This window comes from Triturus cristatus, chromosome 11, assembly GCF_964204655.1.
Source record: "Triturus cristatus chromosome 11, aTriCri1.1, whole genome shotgun sequence".
Classification (NCBI taxonomy): Eukaryota; Metazoa; Chordata; class Amphibia; order Caudata; family Salamandridae; genus Triturus; species Triturus cristatus.
The window spans coordinates 625,271,765-625,289,874 of NC_140594.1; the positions used below are offsets into that span (position 1 = coordinate 625,271,765).

Below are 18,110 nucleotides of genomic sequence, written 5' to 3' on the forward strand. Positions count from 1 at the left end.
AGAACCCTAACTCTAAAGCCAAGAGCCAATGGGAGACCTACCCCTATTAACCAATCACAGCCCTAGCCCTAACAGCCAATCAAAGCCCTAATCCCCAAGTCCAATAGGAAACCCTAGTTCTAGTAACCAATCGGAACCCAAGCCCAAACAGCCTATGCAGCAACCCCCCTGACAAGACCATATACAACAGCACTCAGCATTTGTCAACTGAAAGCTTGGTGCTGTGTGGTCTACATGTACAAAATTATTATTCCACATCCATGCCATCTGAGCACACTCATAAGCATGAAATCCCTCAGACCGAAAGTTGAATAGTAGTCAAGTAATTACACTACTAGGACTTTGGGACCTGTCCTGCTACTAACCCAAAAGTGTGAAAGATCGTTAAGCAGATTTGGCTTTCACCTCTGTGTTCCTCCTCCCCCTCTTCCAATGTCTGCTGCATTCTGCAGCACACATAGCAAGAAGAAAATGCTTCTCAGGCACAACGCAGGCACCTTCGTAGCATGATATAGAGGTGCCTGTGTTGGCCTATGGTAAAAACGCCACATTCCTGCCCTTTCACACAGCGCAGTGCAGAACGGTGGCTTGCTGCATTGCTTTGCGTGAAATATAGATAAATGAGCCTCCTAGGGTTTTAAAAGTTATATTAATCGATTTTAATGGATTCAGATACTATGTGTTTTTCATCTGTTTACGTATTTATTCGATTTTTAACTTGTCTATAACATTTTGGGTTCGGTATTATGTAAATTTTTCTTTTCTTTTTCTATAGGTTTCAATATTTTTGAATAATAAAAATGTTTGTGTGTATATCTTTGTAAACTGTTTTTTAATTAACTTTATAGTTAGTGTTGTGTATTGGGGTTTGGTTGGGCATTCTTAACTTTTAGAGTGTATATAAATGGTTTTTACTGTTTTATTTCTTTTTATATTTCTTGTTATTTTACAATTGATATTGAAATGGAAAATAAGTAGGTCGTTTTTTTTATTTTAAAAAAAGAGCTACATTAAAATTAAAAACAAAATTATAATTTTTTTCATCATAACGGATATTAGAACTTTTCTGTTTGTTTTTTATGTTGCAGGGTAGGTTGACTGATATTTATTGAAATTGTTATTTATTAAAGTAAAATACAGTTTTGTGCAGCTCTGATAAATCTGTTATTTTTTAAGATGTATTTTATTTTTTATGGTTTTTTTCATTATTTGTTTACATTTATGAAATAATTTTTATTTTGATTTCGTGTGTTGTCTATGACTAACACCTAATGCTCATTACCCAATATTTATTCGACAGGATTAGAATATGCAACCTGACCCTTCCAATGTATGACCATGGGTATTAGAGCGACGTACAGTTATTAACTATTTTTTCTATGTTTTATGGTGTTTACTTAGATTCTAAAATAACATCATTATATATCCAGCATATATTACACATATTATGAATGTACATTGTTGGATAGATATATGATCTCCAGTATATTGTCCTTAGTGCAGCAGTTCTTAACTGTTTGAGTTCCGTGGACACCCCACTGAAGCATTGCTGCAATCCGAGGCCACCCGCTGAGTCGTTATTGAAAGCCAGAGAATGCCAGCCTAAGCAATTTCTATGATTTGAACCTCAACACAACATACTAAGAAACAAAAACAGGCATACATACACCAAGCAAATGCTCAAATATTGAAATATTTTGCGGAGTTTTCAATCAATATAGAAAAAGTTTTCAAATTTTCGATTTTGCTTTTTCATTAATATATACTTTATTAATTTTAATTTATTAGTTTCAATATAATTTAATTTTGTAAAACCGTTGAGAACTCCCTGAGTAGGCCTCACGGACCCTCAGGGATCCTCGGACCACAGGTTAATAACCATTGCCTTAGTGGATTTTCCCAGTGATTGTTATATTGGAGTTGATAAATCAGGCCCTTCAAATGTTTGTTGGAGTTAGAATAGCATCCCCCAACCCTTCCTCCGATGATTGCACTTTCCTCATTGTTTATTACACTGGTGTTCGAATAGTAAACCTGATACCCCTCACCTCCCTCCCTTTATGCATTTTATCCAATAGGTGTTGGACTGGAGATAAAATAGTAAATCTTACTGTCTCGATGTAGGGACTTTCTCTAATGCTTGTTATACTGGATTTTGTGCAATAAACCTCAATGCTCCCCCGAACGTATACATTATTCCAATGGTTTGTTATACTGGAGTTGGAATATTAATTCTACACCTCCCTCAATATATGCTCTTCCCCCAGTTTTTGCTAGTCTGGAGTTAGCATAGTAAGTCTGACCGTCCAAATGTATGCACGTTCACCAATATTTTTAAGATTGGAATTAGAATATTAAATCTGTTCCCCTAATATATGTACTTTCCCCAGTGTTTGTTAGAATAAAGAGAAAATAGTAAACATAATTTCCTCAATGTTTGTTAGATTGAAGTTAAAATAGTGAATTCTAACCTCCCAATGCATGCATTTCCCCAATTTTATTGGATTTTAGCTAAAAAAAAAAAAGTATATTTTTAATTATTAGGGATTGGAGTTAGTAAAAACAATTTGAGCATATTTATTTAAAATAATATACATTTTTTAAATATGTTTATTGGTGTTTTAAAATATTTTGTTTTTATTATATGTTGTTAAATATTGTTTATAATGGTTGAAGGAATTGTGATATGTTTTAATATTTTAGATGATTAATAATTATATGGTTATGTGGTGTTTACAAATTACAAATATTATATGTTTTGAAAATACAGATTATTGGGGGGCATGGCCAGCAACATGGCCGGGTAATTGCTTTTTTCATGAGCTCCGGCTAACTGATGTTGATCCAACACAAATCCTGCCTTGCCAAGAGTCATCCAGCTATGTGCGGGCACTATAATTAAAGGAACTGCTGTCCTGCACTACTGGTGACCAGTTGTTGGTTGTTGGGGATCGTGTAAACCTTAAAAGAAGACTGTCAGAGGTCAAGAATCAAACAGCCCCCAACATTTTCTTCTCCCTATACGCAGAGAAAGCGGTGGCTGCGGTACACTGGCCCGTCTTGGAAACCACACTGACTAAATTTAGTTTGGGGCCTACATTTAGGAACTGGATATCAATACTCTAGCGTGCGCCAAAAGTGACATTCAGAGTCAATGGAATGTTGTCTTCTGAATTCTCTATTGCCCGAGGGTCCTTGCAGGGATGTCGTCTTCCCCCCTCCTCTTAGCCCTTACAGTGCAATCCCAAGCTTGTCAAATCAGAATGCATCCTGACATCCGAGGCTTCCAGAAGACGGATACTGACGGCATAGAGGAGAAGATTTCCCTTTACGCAGATGACATCCTGCTATACAATACCGAACCCCGACCACCATTCCCACCCTGATCCATATATTAGAGGAGTATGGGAGGCTTTCTGGATACAAAATTAATTGGGACAAGCCTACGAAATATTCTCTGGGCCTTGTATAGGATTGGCCCTCCCACCCTGGAAATCTGAAGGTGGCCATTGAGGGTTTTAAATACCTTGGCATATTCATGACACTCTATTAAGACATATGTCATCGCCACAACCTTAGGAGGGTAGTACCCAATTTCCAGGGGACGCAGAGCAGTGGAAAAAACTGCCCCTATTGTTACTAGGGCTGGCAGCACTCTCTAAAATGATCACATTACCACAATTATTATATGCCCTTCAGGACACATATTTCCCACTCCCAGGTTCCTCTTTCACTGACATTAATGGAGATGAGCATCCCAGGATTGCATTTAAGACCTTACAACAAAACCCTAATAATGGTGGGATAGCCCTACCGGATGTATAGTCCTATTACTGGGCGGTGCACATGATTCCTATTAATGACGGGGCGCATGCACCTCCAGACCACCCTACATACTACATACAGATTGGAAAGGGGTACTATAGCCCTCCACACTCACCTACACTTTCTCTACAGAGGTAAAGGAGTCTGAAGCCTACTCCCGGCAACCTAGGTGACCTTGGGGGTGTGGGAGAAGGCAACGAGAGTCATTGGATGTGCCCGCAAGATCACTGACGAGACACCGCTGTTGAAGGGGACATGGCTGTGCAAGATTGGCAGATTACAAGGGTCTGGGGCATGGAATATGATTGGAATCTCCACTATTAGAGACATTCTGGGGAGCTTAAATCCCAGGCAACTTTCTGTACATAATACCACCTACATACACAAGTCCCAGTTTTTTTAATATGCACAATTAAGACATGCATGGCTGTCTGAGGGCCTGGTAGATACCGAGACACTGGTTTATGCCCCAATGGAGGGGAGCTTGTTGCAAGAGGAACTTACTAAAGGGGCTATGTCTCCCCCTTATGGAACACTGAACATCAATATGCCCGATAACATGGGCACTCTAAGGGAGCGCTGGAAACGGAATGTGGGAGAACTAGAAGACATTGACTGGGAGGCAGGGCTTATGCACCCTAGAGAAGTTGCCATTAAGTCCCAGTTGCACCTAATCCAGTACAAAATACTACACAGGGCATACTATGCTAGGGAGAGACTACACAAAATGGGCAAGCAGAATCTCCGACATGCCTATGATATCAAACTGCTAGAGGGGACTTCATGCTGTGCTATGGGATTTATAAAACACATGGGTACCTGAAGGCATCCCAGTGCTGGCGGGCGGAAGTACCACTACACCGAGGCCAGACGTATTACCTATGGATCAGTCCTTAAAAAGCCATGTAATAAGGGATTTTCGGAAGCTCAGCTCACTGTTCATAGAGCGAATGGCCAGAGGGAAAGCATTCCACAGCTTGGCTGCGTTAAAGCCAAAAGACCATCCTCCACTTTCGAGCCCTTCTGACAGTGGGGATGGTTACTAAAAATGAGTTGGAGGATCTAAGAAGCCTATTAGGGGAATAAGGGGTGACCAGTTGGTGAGAGTTTGGCCGACCACTCGCATAAAAGGATCTGAGTACCGTGCACAGAAATTTAAACTCAATCCTTTGGGCAATGGACAGCCAGTGGAGGTCAATCACACCCTGTCTAATTAAATCATACCTATGAATACACACGAGCAGTCCTGCAGCCGCGTGTTGCATGGCCTTGAGTTTACACGTCCCTGCCTTGGGAGCACCTAGGTAGAGCAAATTGCTGTAATCCAAGTGAGAAAGGATCAGAGCCTGCACTACCAGCCTCCTCGAAGACGGGGGGAGAAGAGGTAGAATCTTGTGCAACATGCGCATGATTCCAAAACAGGAGGTTGACAGTCTGGTAGCCTTGTATTCCATGGTCAGGTTTTTTTCAGCCATACCCTCAGAATTGCTATGGCTGGTTTAGGAGCGGGAAGAGGACCAAGGCAGACTGGCCAACCGAGGGCCTTTGAGGCTGGGGGTTACTCCCAAGAATCATAAGCTCTGTCTTGACTCCAATCAACTTAAGACAAGACTTGTTCATCCAGCTGGCCACCTGTTCCAGACATGGTCCTAAGGTGGCCACTGGATGGTCCATGTCTGGGGCAAGAGAAAAAAAACAGCTGAGTATCGTCCACGTATGAGAAGCTGAAGATCCCAAAGGGTGTTACAATATCCACCAGGGGTTGCAAGTACACATTGAACAACGCTGGGCTAAGAGAAGACCCTTGCAGCACTCCACAGGTGACTGGTAGCATTGTAGAGGAACAAATCTTATTGAAAACCTGGAAGAATCTATCCTTCATGAAGGAGCCTATCCAATCCAGAGCTTTCCCCCCAACACTGTCCCTGCTAATCCTCTCTAAAAGAGTGGAATGGTCCACGGTGTTGAAGTCTGCACTGAGGTTCATGCATACATTATGGGGATGCCCCCTCAACCGAGGGTACGGGACTGAGATTTTGGAGGAACTTGGGAAAGTTCTGGAGGTTGCATTTCCAACAGAGACCCCTTATGTCATATTAGGTATCCCGAACAACTATTCCAAGGCCCCAGCTTCTTTTTAGCGCCCTGGGGTTCGTGGTTGCCAAGTGAGATGTGGCGAGGTGGTGGGGGGCGGCTGAGGTTCCAACTGTTCAGTAATGGAAGAGGGGGATGGACCTTTATATGGGGGTGGCTGAGGTTCCAACTGTTCAGTAATGGAAGAGGGGGATGGACCTTTATATGGCCATCAAAAAGGTCAAATATGACCTCAGGGGTTGCCCCCGAAAACTCTGCAAAATATGTGGCGTGTAGATCAACTACTGTGGGCCGGATTTCAATGATGTTGTTAGGGGCCCCTCAATCCCGCCTTTAACAAGTACAAGCCACAACATGCTCCATGGTTGAGTGGCCTGCATATAAACATTGCAAGCAGCTAAGAAAGGGTGATAGAAAAATGCTTTTAGGTAATGTAGTGTTTTACCTCCCATGTGCCACCTTGCATATATAGATTTACTGCTGTTTGACTCTCTGCATATTATGGGCCTCATTTTGATGTGTGGGACTGCCACCGACAGGCTATCAGTGGCAGTCCAAACCAACTTCGTGGCCATCAGTCGGACCACTGTATACGAAGTGGAAGGTCAGACCACAGTGGTCAGAGGGACAGACCACGCCTTAGAGAGGGTAAAGGAGCCTGTTGGGGTGGCAGTCGGACACTAATCCCTACAACAGAGGTGGTGCCTACACAGGCACCGCCATAGGGATTAGGATGTCCATTTCCCACAGCCTTCTCATGGCGTTCCCACCACCACGAAAAGGCTGTCAGAAAGGGACTTTGGGGGACCAAACAGGGCCACTGTACCCCATGGGCCACTACTAAGTGGCCAGGGGGCACATGTGGTGCCCCTCCAAAACATCCATGCACTGTATGCCAGGCACCACAAGGTGCCTGGCACACGGTGCATGGATGCTTGAAAAGTGCCTGTTTGTACTGTGGCTTGTGTTGTGGCCCTTTTTCGTGGGCTGCAGTGCAAGCTGCAGTACAAAAGGCACATTCCGACCGCAGTGCTGGCGGTCCTATCCTAATTGGGCAGGTGGGACTGACGACCCTTTACAGACACCTGCCTGCGGCTATGGCGCTTGAACGCTCGCCCGTTAACCATTCTAATGAGGGCCTATGTACTTGTCCTCCATACCACTGTTGTTTGTATTTCAAAGTGGTTACTATGGAACATAATCTAAATAAAAAGATATTTAAAACAAACGCAGACTAGTTTATGTATATAATACATTTATTATTTAATATTAACTTTAAAAATTATTGAAACGTGTTTTCAAAGTGTAATTTAAAAAAAGTATAGTAGATTAATGTTTATATGATTTTATGTTATATATTTTTCTTTACACATATTAATTTTTATTAAATTAACGTTATTTTACATTATAAGTATGTAAAGTCGATATTTTTTACGTCGATATTTTTACCATATTATTTTTGTTCCACAATATTTTTGTGGTCAGTATTTTGTTGTACTATTCCATCTAAGGGTCTCAAACCTACCACCCTCTTTTTGGTGCTCCCAATAAAACTCATGGGAACACAGACTCTTATGCATGTGAGCCGTGCCAGGGACCTACCCAATGTCCGCGATTTCTACTTGACTAATACCATATTCTGGTGGTCCCAGAGAAGATTGTATTTAATTGTATTTAATGAACAGACTAGCAATGGAGTCCTCTACAAGTCTTACAGTAGACGCCTGGAGGGAAGCCAGTGATCGCACCCAGAGGACCAGCCAAGTTCTACACTTGAAGAGTGTGGAGTTGCTTTCATCCAAGATTCTGGTCCTGGTGCCTGTACAGTCCCCCTGTCCAAGCCCTGCCTTAACTTGACAGGCCTGTGGGGAAGTGACATACGGAAGGCCTTCTAGATATCGGAATTGCAACCAAAAGGCATGATATTGATCTACTTAAAAAGACACATATAGGCATCTCTTCCATTACTTGCTGAAATGTCTGAATTAACAGATTTATTTGACTGTAAGCTAGATGGACAAGGGAACACACATTCTAGGCTAACTTTACAGCAAGCATTCACACTGCTTTGACTAGGCACAGGCTTAGACAAAGGCCTCTCTTATATATTTATTATTAAGCCGGACTCTTTTAAAGAAAAAGAGCTGTCATTCATCTTGGGACAGACTAGTCACATTCATCTGACCACAAGCTGCTCTTGGTCACCCCATCAGAGGCTGCTCTCTCGCACCTGGTGTCAAGACTGCTTCCACTCACCTGGTGTCAAGACTGCTCCCCCCTCACCTGATGTCTAGACTGCTCCCCCTCACCTGATGTCTAGACTGCTCCCACTCACCTTGTGTCAAGACTGCTCCCCCTCACCTGATGTCTAGACTACTCCCACTCACCTGGTGTCAAGACTGCTCCCAATCCCCTGGTGTCTAGACTGCTCCCCCTCACCTGCATTCAGCTGGTGACAGAAAGCCCTCACCTTGTCAGAGACTGCTCTCACCGTTGTGACACACCACTCTCGCTACCTTAGCCAGAGACTTCCCTCACTCACCTGGTGACAGACTTCTCTCACTCAGCTGTGGACAGAAGCCTTTCAATTAGCTGGTGACACACAGCTATCAATCACCTGGTCAGAGGCCCCCCTCACTTACCTGGTGACAGACCGCCCTCGCTCACCTGGTCAGAGGCCACCGTTACTCACCTGGTTGCAAGCGTTGATGTCTACTCCATTGCTCAGGTTATCCAAGGCTTTGTCCAAGTTGCCAGCCCTGGCGGCACGCAAAAAGCTAGTTGTCGCATCGGCCTAAGGAGAGAAAAAATACGCCAATGGTCAGTGTTTGTGCATAAGGGGTAAAACAGATCAGTTATATGAACATGGCCTAACTGGGTGCCTTTTAGAAAAGGCTTGGAAAAACAACTGTTCTGGATTGCTTAAGCTTGCCTCTTCATGCTCCTATAAGTATCGATTGAGATATATTGGATTGCGCCTTCCCCGTTATCCCAACGTACTATATTTAGCACAGCAAAAGAAGCAACAGAAAGCTGTTGTGCAGCGCTGTACAAAAACACTTAGATCAATAAATAAATATATCTATGAATAATGTAATTTGTGGGGATGCTCTTATTTGTTTTTCTGATCGTTCAGATACATAAATTCAAAAGTCAAGTTCTCCTCATGTTCTTTTCGATCATATATTAAATATACTTCAGAGATAATCCATTGCAATGGATAGATTTCATTTTCAAATGACATAAAATCAACCCAACACTTGTTTCGCAGGGACCAGTTTCATCAGGGCTTGTAGGTATCCATCATATGTAGACCTCCAGTAGGGTTAACTATTCGGTTAAAGTTTAGAGCAATCAGCTTCAAGCCCGCAACCAAGACACTCTTGGTGGCGCTCAGGGATAGGTTATGGCTCTCTTTTCAATGGCTTTGTGTGGGGGAAAATGGAGATTGTGGCCAGTGTGGAGGCTATACAGATCCACATGTCTTAGTCTCAGAAAATATTGAGACGCACATGCGCATGGGTCGCCTACGGACAGGATCAAAACTGCGTTGAGCTGTGTGAAGATGCTCATCTGTGAGGACCAAGGTGGAGAACAGCAGAGTGAGAGGAGATGTGGTGCACTTCTGAACATGAAAGAAATATTGAGAGGCTCCCTGGCTGCAGTGCACTAGCAGAAAGTCTATTGTGCTGACATGAATGACCACAGAGACTAGACAATTCGATACTGTAAATTGATGTCACAAAATGGCAGCCATTTGTTAACCGAAAAATGGTTTCTGCAAGACATTAGCATTCTCAGTAATGCTCCTGTGAAGAAGCAGCACTGTAGGAAATAATTCACAATGACACGCTTCCTGCCTGGGACCTACAAAAGGGAATGACTTCCAATGTGAAAAGGGAAGTGCAGATAGCGCTCATGCACATCAGTGGTAAGTACCTATTTTTCAATTGTTAGCCTACACCAGTCATGCTTGAAGAGTCCCTTGAAAAAAGCATTTCACACGCATAAGTCTCCAATATACTAAGAAAAGTAATGATAAAAATTGGTAAGAGGCCTTTGTGACGCGTCTTTCCTTCTGACGGGCTTTCGCTGCCTGCACTGCCTGAATAAACAACACAGCATATGCAGGAGGAAAAATGCCCATCAGCAGGGTGGGACAGGGCCGGTGCTGGTGGTGCCCGGTTCGACAATCTTTTTGTTGCGCCCACCATGACCTCCTCCTCGGATTCCCTCACTACCATCCCGCAAAAGTGCCCATCATGTCTCCATAGCCCCTCTCTCATATACATTTCATTTTTTAAAGCGCTGGTTAAGGCTGGTTTTACTAATCTACTCCGTTATCCACTTAAAATACGGATCTGTTCTTTGCAGCAGGCATATTAACCCTCTGTGCTACTTTATGGCGAGTCAAAAGTGATCTAAGACAAAACTACAATCTCTCTCTTTCTCTCTGTCTAGCAAGAACATTAATCACAAGAGTTATCATGAGGTTTGTATTGCTGCCTGAAAGCTGGATGCACAAGGAACTCTGCAGCAGGTACTTTTACATCTTAGGTTATTGCTAAACACAGCACCCTCCCTGAAGTCAGTTGCCCCCCTCGAGGTCAGCGCCCAGTGCGGCCACACCAGTTGCACCGCCCTAAAGCCGGCCCTGGAAGGGGTAAACATTCACACCTCGAGAGCATCAGTCTATGCATTGGCTATTGGAGACATGCACCTGTAAAATGTAGATTAATGCATCCCTGTGGAGGCTCACACTGTGACACTTTAAATTATGTGATCACTGCCAATGACATTAATAATGGCAGCCATCACCTTCCTGCTTACATTTGAATTCTGGGTAAACTACAGCCTCGATGGTGAGCTCTGGGGAAGATCTCCCTCTCATAAAGCTGGGCGCAGGAAAGCTGCAAGACGAGCTTCAAGATGTTACTGGGTATCAGAGCATCTTTGTCTTGCCACATCATGGGATGACTCTTTTGCTGAACTGGTTCTTCTTATCTAGAAAAGCCCTGCTAAACTTGCACCTGTTGTAGAACTCTGAAAATTCCCTCAAAGACTGAAGGACTACAGTTTGAAATGACTAAATATATATAGAAAGCAAATGCCATTTCGGAGGCTTGATTGATGGTGTCTGGTAGCTAACTAGGGGCCAGATGTACGTTGTTTTTTGCAGTCACAAACAGAGACTGCTTAAACAGCAGTCAGCATGTACCAACCCTATTTTGCGAGCCGCTAACCTATTATCGACTCTCTAAATAGGGTTTGTGAGTTGGTATTAGGAAGCGGGGTGCCAAGGGCGTGCCTTCCTAATAGCGAGTCGTAGGACATGTATGAATGTTTTGCAACTGGAATGCGGACGCAAACATTCATATTTTACCGACTCCGTGAAGGAGGTGGTAACCCATTCGCAAACAGGGAAGGGGTCTCCAAGGGACCCCTTCCCCTTTGGGAATGTGGGCACCAACATTTATAAAGAGCAGGCAGTGGTTGCACGGACAACTGCCTACCCTTGAAATGCATCTTGTTTTCCTTTAAGGAAAACGGGTTGCATGTCAATAAAAAAAATGCTTTATTTAAAAAGCAATCACAGACATGGTGTTCTGCTGACCCCAGCAGGCCACCATCCCTGTGATTACAGGCTATTCCCAATGGGTCGCAATTTGCGACCTACCTCATGAATATTGATAAGGTAGGTCATTTGCGACCCCGTTGGGAATCACTAAATGTGTCTGAGACACACTAGTACATTTCATTTTGCGAGTCCCTAATTGCGAGTCACAAAAAATCGCAATGAGAGACTCGCAAAATGAAATAGTCGTACATCTGGCCCTAGATCCTTCCATCAAGCCAAATGACACAGCAAGCATCTTTCAGGCACACTGGTGCTAATCTCTTACTCCTTGTACAAAGCACAAAATTATTTGTGATGTTATAGTGTTAGTAGCCAAAACAGTATTTGTGTGTTTGCCTCTTGACGTCAAGGGGATCTGTATCCAAACAGAAGATAGGTCTCGCCAGCCACTTTCTCATTCTGTGGCGAATTCAATCAGCTTCTGAGATGACCAATGCACCAATACCTGCCCCGCACCTTAAAATAAGTGGAAAATTCTGATTTTAATAACATTCTCCCCCTTACACAACACAAAGGCCTCCTCACTTTTCTAAGCTCTGCTGTTTGAAACTGCACACACTACTCCAGATCTGGCCACATCATCAATTACAATTCTTCTGCCTTTTAGAACTGAACACATTGTTCCAAACGATGCCTCAAGAACAGAGGACAATTTTGCAGGTGATGCATCCAGAACTGGCCCCAGTACTCAGGATAAAGCCTGCTGAATTGACGTAATACCACAAATGAGACCTACAGAGATGTACAAAATACGCCACTGAGGACTCACACTTAATGTGTGCAGTGGCAGCAGCTTCAAAGTTTTGGTTTGTCAGTCCACACCCCCACACACACAGCACCAAAGTGATTAAGTATTAGAAAAGGACATTGGGATTTAGGAAGCAGCTACAACATTACCAGGCACATGCATCAAAGGAAAAACCGGTCACAAACGGGCAGATTCCCAGAATCTGCCCCTTTGCGACCTGTATTTTTGCATTTGGGATGCATCATCCCAAATGCAAAAATCGCAATTTAAGGAATCTCTAAAATGCGATTACTTAAATTTGCGATTGCATTTAAGGAATCCCAAATTGATATTCCTTAAATGCAATGCATTAAAGTAAAAAAATTAGCAATTTCGCTAATAGGGGGAGCAAATTACCATGAAGTTGAACTTCATGGTAATTTGCAAAAACTTTGAAAAATGCACTTTTGTGCATTTTTCAAAGTTACATGTTGCGCACACACATGCCCTTAGGGCATGTGTGTGGGCAACATATGTGCACAGATCAATTTCAGGGGTGCAAAAGGGTGTCATTTTGACACCCTTGCACCGTTGAAACTGCATGAGCAATTTGCGACTACCTACTGGTACTCGCAAATTGCTCATGCAATCTCCAATTCATTCCTATGGGCCTGGAGGCCCATAGGAATGAATGGGACTGCATTCCTTAATTGCGACTCGCAATTTGCGAGTTGCAATTAAGGAATGTGTAGGAATCGCTATTTTTATAGCGATTCCTACATGCATAGGCTTTTGCAATTCCTTAATTGCGATTCCTAAATAATCGCAATTAAGGAATCGCAAAAGCCTACGTTGATGCATGTGCCAGTACATTTCCTGTTCCTCAATGTATCCTTGACCCTCTGAGCAGTGGAGTGAAGAGTTCCAGTGTAGATGTAAGATACCCTCTTCTCCTGCATGTAGAGTGCTCCTTCGTTTTGTATCTAGGTTTGCGCTTTACAAATTCAGTATATACACACATACATAGTACATCATGCTGTTGTTTGGTACACAGATGTATAATAGAGTGCATGTGTTGTATATCAAATCCAATTTTGATAAAGTATGTTGGTGTTCTTTTCCCAGTTATCAATGTGAAATAGTATTGCAGGCCTACTTTTTAAACCTTTGCACCAGAAGGACAGTTGGGTATAAAACACTAACGCAGCACCAGTATAGACAGTAACACCAGTAAATTTACAGTAATTATATTGATCTGTGTGCAGGTTCTGAAAACACCCACTGCCCAAGGGTGCTACCTTAAAACAGGAAACAATCAATGCAATACTAGATCAGAACTGCACCACCTTTCTTGACACATACGCAAGAAAACTTAAATGTCCATGGTAATCCAATTAGATACAGATGATGCAAGAGAATTCACTTGTCCCAACAGTAGATTTGTAATCTCCTTTATTTTCAATCAAACAACCTTCAGCCAACGCGTTTCGTCCCACTCAGCTGGGACTTCTTCAGGGCAATTATATTGTTTGTACAAAAGCATTCAGATTGAGAACGACCGTCCGGTATCAAATAACCAATAATCTTCAATAGCTGATAATTCTCAGCTGTTTCATATGTTGATATATTTAGAGCAATCCAACATGCATAATTAATAAGGGTGGCTTCTCTCCAGTCCCAAAGCTGTCCGATATAATAGCCAGTAGCAGCAAAGTAATGAAACATGTAACAAAAAATCTTTTGATGCACGTATTGATGGATATTCTCCACCCAAAGGATGAGGTCCTGTGACCATGACATACAGCGACGTCGCCCGGTTATGAGTCAAAAGGTAGATAAACCCTACTTTTTAAACCTGGTTAGTAGAAACATCTCTCTCAAACAGTCTAGTTGTAAGGCAATACAAAGTGTTCTTTCAGGCAGAGTGCTAGGTCACATAATAGGAGGCTCTGGGAGACAATATTTCAAATACTGGGATGTCATGATATGCGCGGCGGCTATGTGTGCATTTGTGTGCCACCACCAACTGAAATATAAACAGTAGAGGGTTTAGTCTGTCGTTAAATTCATTGAACGTATCACACAAATAGAACACTGCTTGTAGTCTGTATCCCAGCCTACACGTGTCTTCCTGCACTTAGCACATTATACAAGAAGTGCAGTCTTTCAAAGAATCGGAATAAACAGGAATCCAAGTACCAGGATGCAAAGGATAAACCTGGACTAGGTGAGCTATCTACGCATGGAATCAGGAAAACTTTGAGTTGACGTTATATCGACCCCCAGAATATCATTGTACTAGAAAATCGAGGACAGAATATCAAGGGACAAAACATTGAAAGGTAAGTGCATATAGAGAAGTATAGGTTTGCTGTTCCTAACGCCACATCTATGGGCCTTGAGAATATATGTACCGCGTAGTTATATATATGTGGAGATTGGTGTAGAATATCTAGACTTTCTTAACTGTCGATATTGTTTTTTGATATTTTGTCCTAGATACTGTGTCTCATCTTTATTCTGGGGGCAATATTCAGGGTGCACACTGTTTTAAAATAACAAACAATGTTATCATTCACAAGGTCATAGTATTATATATGAGTTCTGGAAAGCAAAAACAAGCACTGGGAAAACCAATAGGTCTAGCCTTTTAGGTTTGCCAATGCAGCCCTTCTTCCTTTGCCAGTGTATTTTGCTGATGCTGCTCTGCATGGGCAGTGGAAAGCGTAAGAGGAGTCGAGGGAGTGATGGGGGATGTCAGGGTGTGATTTTTTTTTTTTAAGCCAGACTGGGAGAAGATGGGTGAAGCAACGGATGAGCTGGGGGAGGGAAAGGAGGTGAGTAACAGAGAGCACAGGGGAGGTCAGAAGTAAGGATTTGTGGGGATAGCAGCACACAAGGGCGCGAGACAAAAACACCTGCACTCCCATTGAGTGCCAAAGTGAAAAGAAAAAGGTAGTTCCCTGAATGTGAGCAGTAGAAGGATGCAATTCATTTAATGAAAAGGATGGTAAAGAAGCTATGCTCTAGGGAACAGAAAAACAGAATGAAAGCAAATGGAAAACCATCAATACAAAGCAAACAAAAGAGAAATCCAACTAATGGTAAACAATGGCTGACGCAAAGACCGCTATAAGTATTGGCATTGTCCCTGGGTGAGACCTAATAAAGACGAAACACAAGGAGTGCTAGAAGCCATAAAACAACAACAGCACTCCCCTCTTATGGGACAATGCCTCGAGGACCACAAAGTGACAAGTGATAAAGAATGCAATTGAGTAACCTGCATAGCACATCAGTTTACCACAGACATGGACTTGCTGTTTGTGGAACAAGAGGAGAGGGTTTTTATTGAATTTCCTCCCCTAACCTGCAAAACCACTATGAAGCAGCTTCCACCTGGGCCTGCACTAGACAAAAGGTTTAAATATATAATTAAAGACATGAGATTATATTTTACATTTAAATTCTGTTTACAGACACAACAAACAGCTTAAGGTGGTCAACATAAGGTTCTTCACTACAAAGAAGTCAGATAGATTCATTTACATGAATTAGTTTATGTCAGTGCCCAGAAAATGTTTCAGCCTATTTGTGGGATTTGCAACAGCACTGGTCTTCTTCTGGGCATAAGCGAATTGATTTTTGAGAGCAGTAAGGTGTTAATGGGAATGCATTTTCGGAGGAAGGGTGGAAACAAACTGAAATATTCAAAGGAATCGTCTTAGGATCTAAATGACTGAATCCCAGACGTGCCTCCTGGGAGGGAGAACGGCAGAACCCCCAGGAATGAGTGCAATTCACCACATGCCTTTTGTAATTCATGCAGGAGAACTGGCCGCAAGAGCATCACTTAATGTGAGACAAATGTGCAGCAGTTCTGATCACTCTGTTGTGCTTTAAAGAGTCTGTTCAGTGACATAGCACCAGCAGAAGGCAACACTTCCCACCCCAGCACAATAGCATGCATGTTCTACGCATAAATAAAACACACAACACACTTTTGTTTGATAGACATGATAGACCAGGGCGCAAAAGAGGAAGGCTAGTGGGTGGGGGAGGCCCCCCCCCTTCCTCGCGCCCCGGAAATGACGCGCCCTGCACGCCGCAGCACCCTGGCTGCCAGAGTAGGGGGGCTCCTCCCCGAGGGGTCCCCACACCTCAAAGAGGGAGGGTGGGCTGGTGCCTTGCTGGCACTAGAGGCCCGCCCTCCTTAGGGCACCCTGCGGGCGCCTCGGGCAGCCGCATGTTAGCAGTTAAACTTTTCTTCAAAGAATTGTCTGGAGAAGTACCTTCCCATGCCCTTTTCTGCACAGTGTTTCCTAGTAAAGGGTTGTTAAACATGCCTGTCTTTGAAGAGCGAATCCAGAGAAGAGTTGTTCTGTTGACTTTTGTTTTTGAAGGACTAATTCAGGGAAGTGCAGCTTTGTGCCCCTTTTTTCAAAAGATCTGTCAGCTGTATTATGGTGCATATTTCTCTAATTTAATAGCCAAGCGCAGTCAATTATAGCTCACGTATCTTTCTTTTAAAGGGCTTAGCCCACGAAGTATCTTTTATCTCAGTTTTGTAGGCCCTGTAGAGTGAGGTGTTGTTCATTGTCGATTTTGGGTGTTCAGTTTTGTTTCACTCCTTTCAATTTTAGTTCAAGGATCCGTCAGGTAAAATTCTATAAACTGCGAGTTTATTTAAAGTAGAAGTGAAGAGTGGTTGGTTTTACTTTTCTTTTTTTAAGGGCAGACCCACTGAAATATTGCTGATTGCACTGCCCCTACATTTTTGGAAGGTTAAAAATAATGTATCTTTTAGAAAGGCTATTAAATTATTTTTTCGTGTGACTCGAGCTGGGGGTGGTCCCTGTTGATTCTTTGTTACTTAATGAATGAAGAGCACTGGGCTTGCGCTCAAACGGGCTTGTTGTGACCTACCACCTTGAAACCACTTGGTGTCTCACAATTGCTTCTGACGCTATATGCAAATGGCCAGATCAAATAAAATCAGATCATTCTACTGTCTAGTTAGGTGGTATCTACCACCATTTTTAGGTCTAGTTAGTGAAGACTTTTTGATTTTAAAAACACTTGCACCACCGTCCATTGATTTGTTGCTGTCTCATTCACATTTTTTCCACACACTAAAGCCCACAGCGTGGGTTTTACCAAAACCATGACAAAACAGGCATTGGCAAAGCCAAAAGAGTGTTGGTCAACGTCAAACATGATGGTTTGTCCAAAGCTTGTTATTAATGGGCTTGGCTCCTTGCTGTGGTTTTCTTTGAAGAATAGTGGACTGGGCTTTTCTCTAAAGGACCTGACCCGTGAAATGTTATTGATTACATGCTTCTTTAGAGGCTAATTCATTGACGAGTTATTATTGGGCTTTTGCTTGAAGGGCATATGCACTGATGTGCCTTTAATTGTGATTTGAGGCACAATGGGTCAGTAACAGTGGGTAAATATAAACCGTATTAGTATTTGAAGAGCAACTTGTTTGGGGTGGGGTTTCTCACATTTGGTTCTTTTTAAATGACTGCTAAGTTGTGCATCAAAAAGAACACTCGGCCACTAACTGTTATTAAAATTCATTAGGATATCCAGACCTCGCAAGAACACTGTTTGGAGACTGTTCTCCAATTAATATTTGGAAAAATAGTAGCAAATTAGCAATTTTTAAAAAACATTAAGACAAAGGAGCAGAAGCTCATGCAGGAATTGCCCCTTAGGAAACACACCCTAATAATACATATTGACCAGTTTATAGAAAATACATAGGCCTGTTTGAATTATGTGGCAATGGAGGATCAAATTATGGTACAGGGTAGACTAAAT

At 42.7% G+C, this 18,110-nt stretch overlaps 1 protein-coding gene across 5 annotated transcripts in view; it reads right to left on the bottom strand.

Moving 5' to 3' along the window:
• Window positions 1-18,110, bottom strand: part of ANK1 (ankyrin 1) — an 826,509-nt gene that overhangs the window by 588,949 nt on the left and 219,450 nt on the right. For all 5 annotated transcript variants that reach the window (XM_085634053.1, XM_085634051.1, XM_085634052.1 and 2 more), the window contains exon 2: window positions 8,612-8,713. In XM_085634053.1, the coding sequence (XP_085490179.1) occupies window positions 8,612-8,713 (102 nt within the window). The remainder of the gene's footprint in view (window positions 1-8,611; window positions 8,714-18,110) is intronic.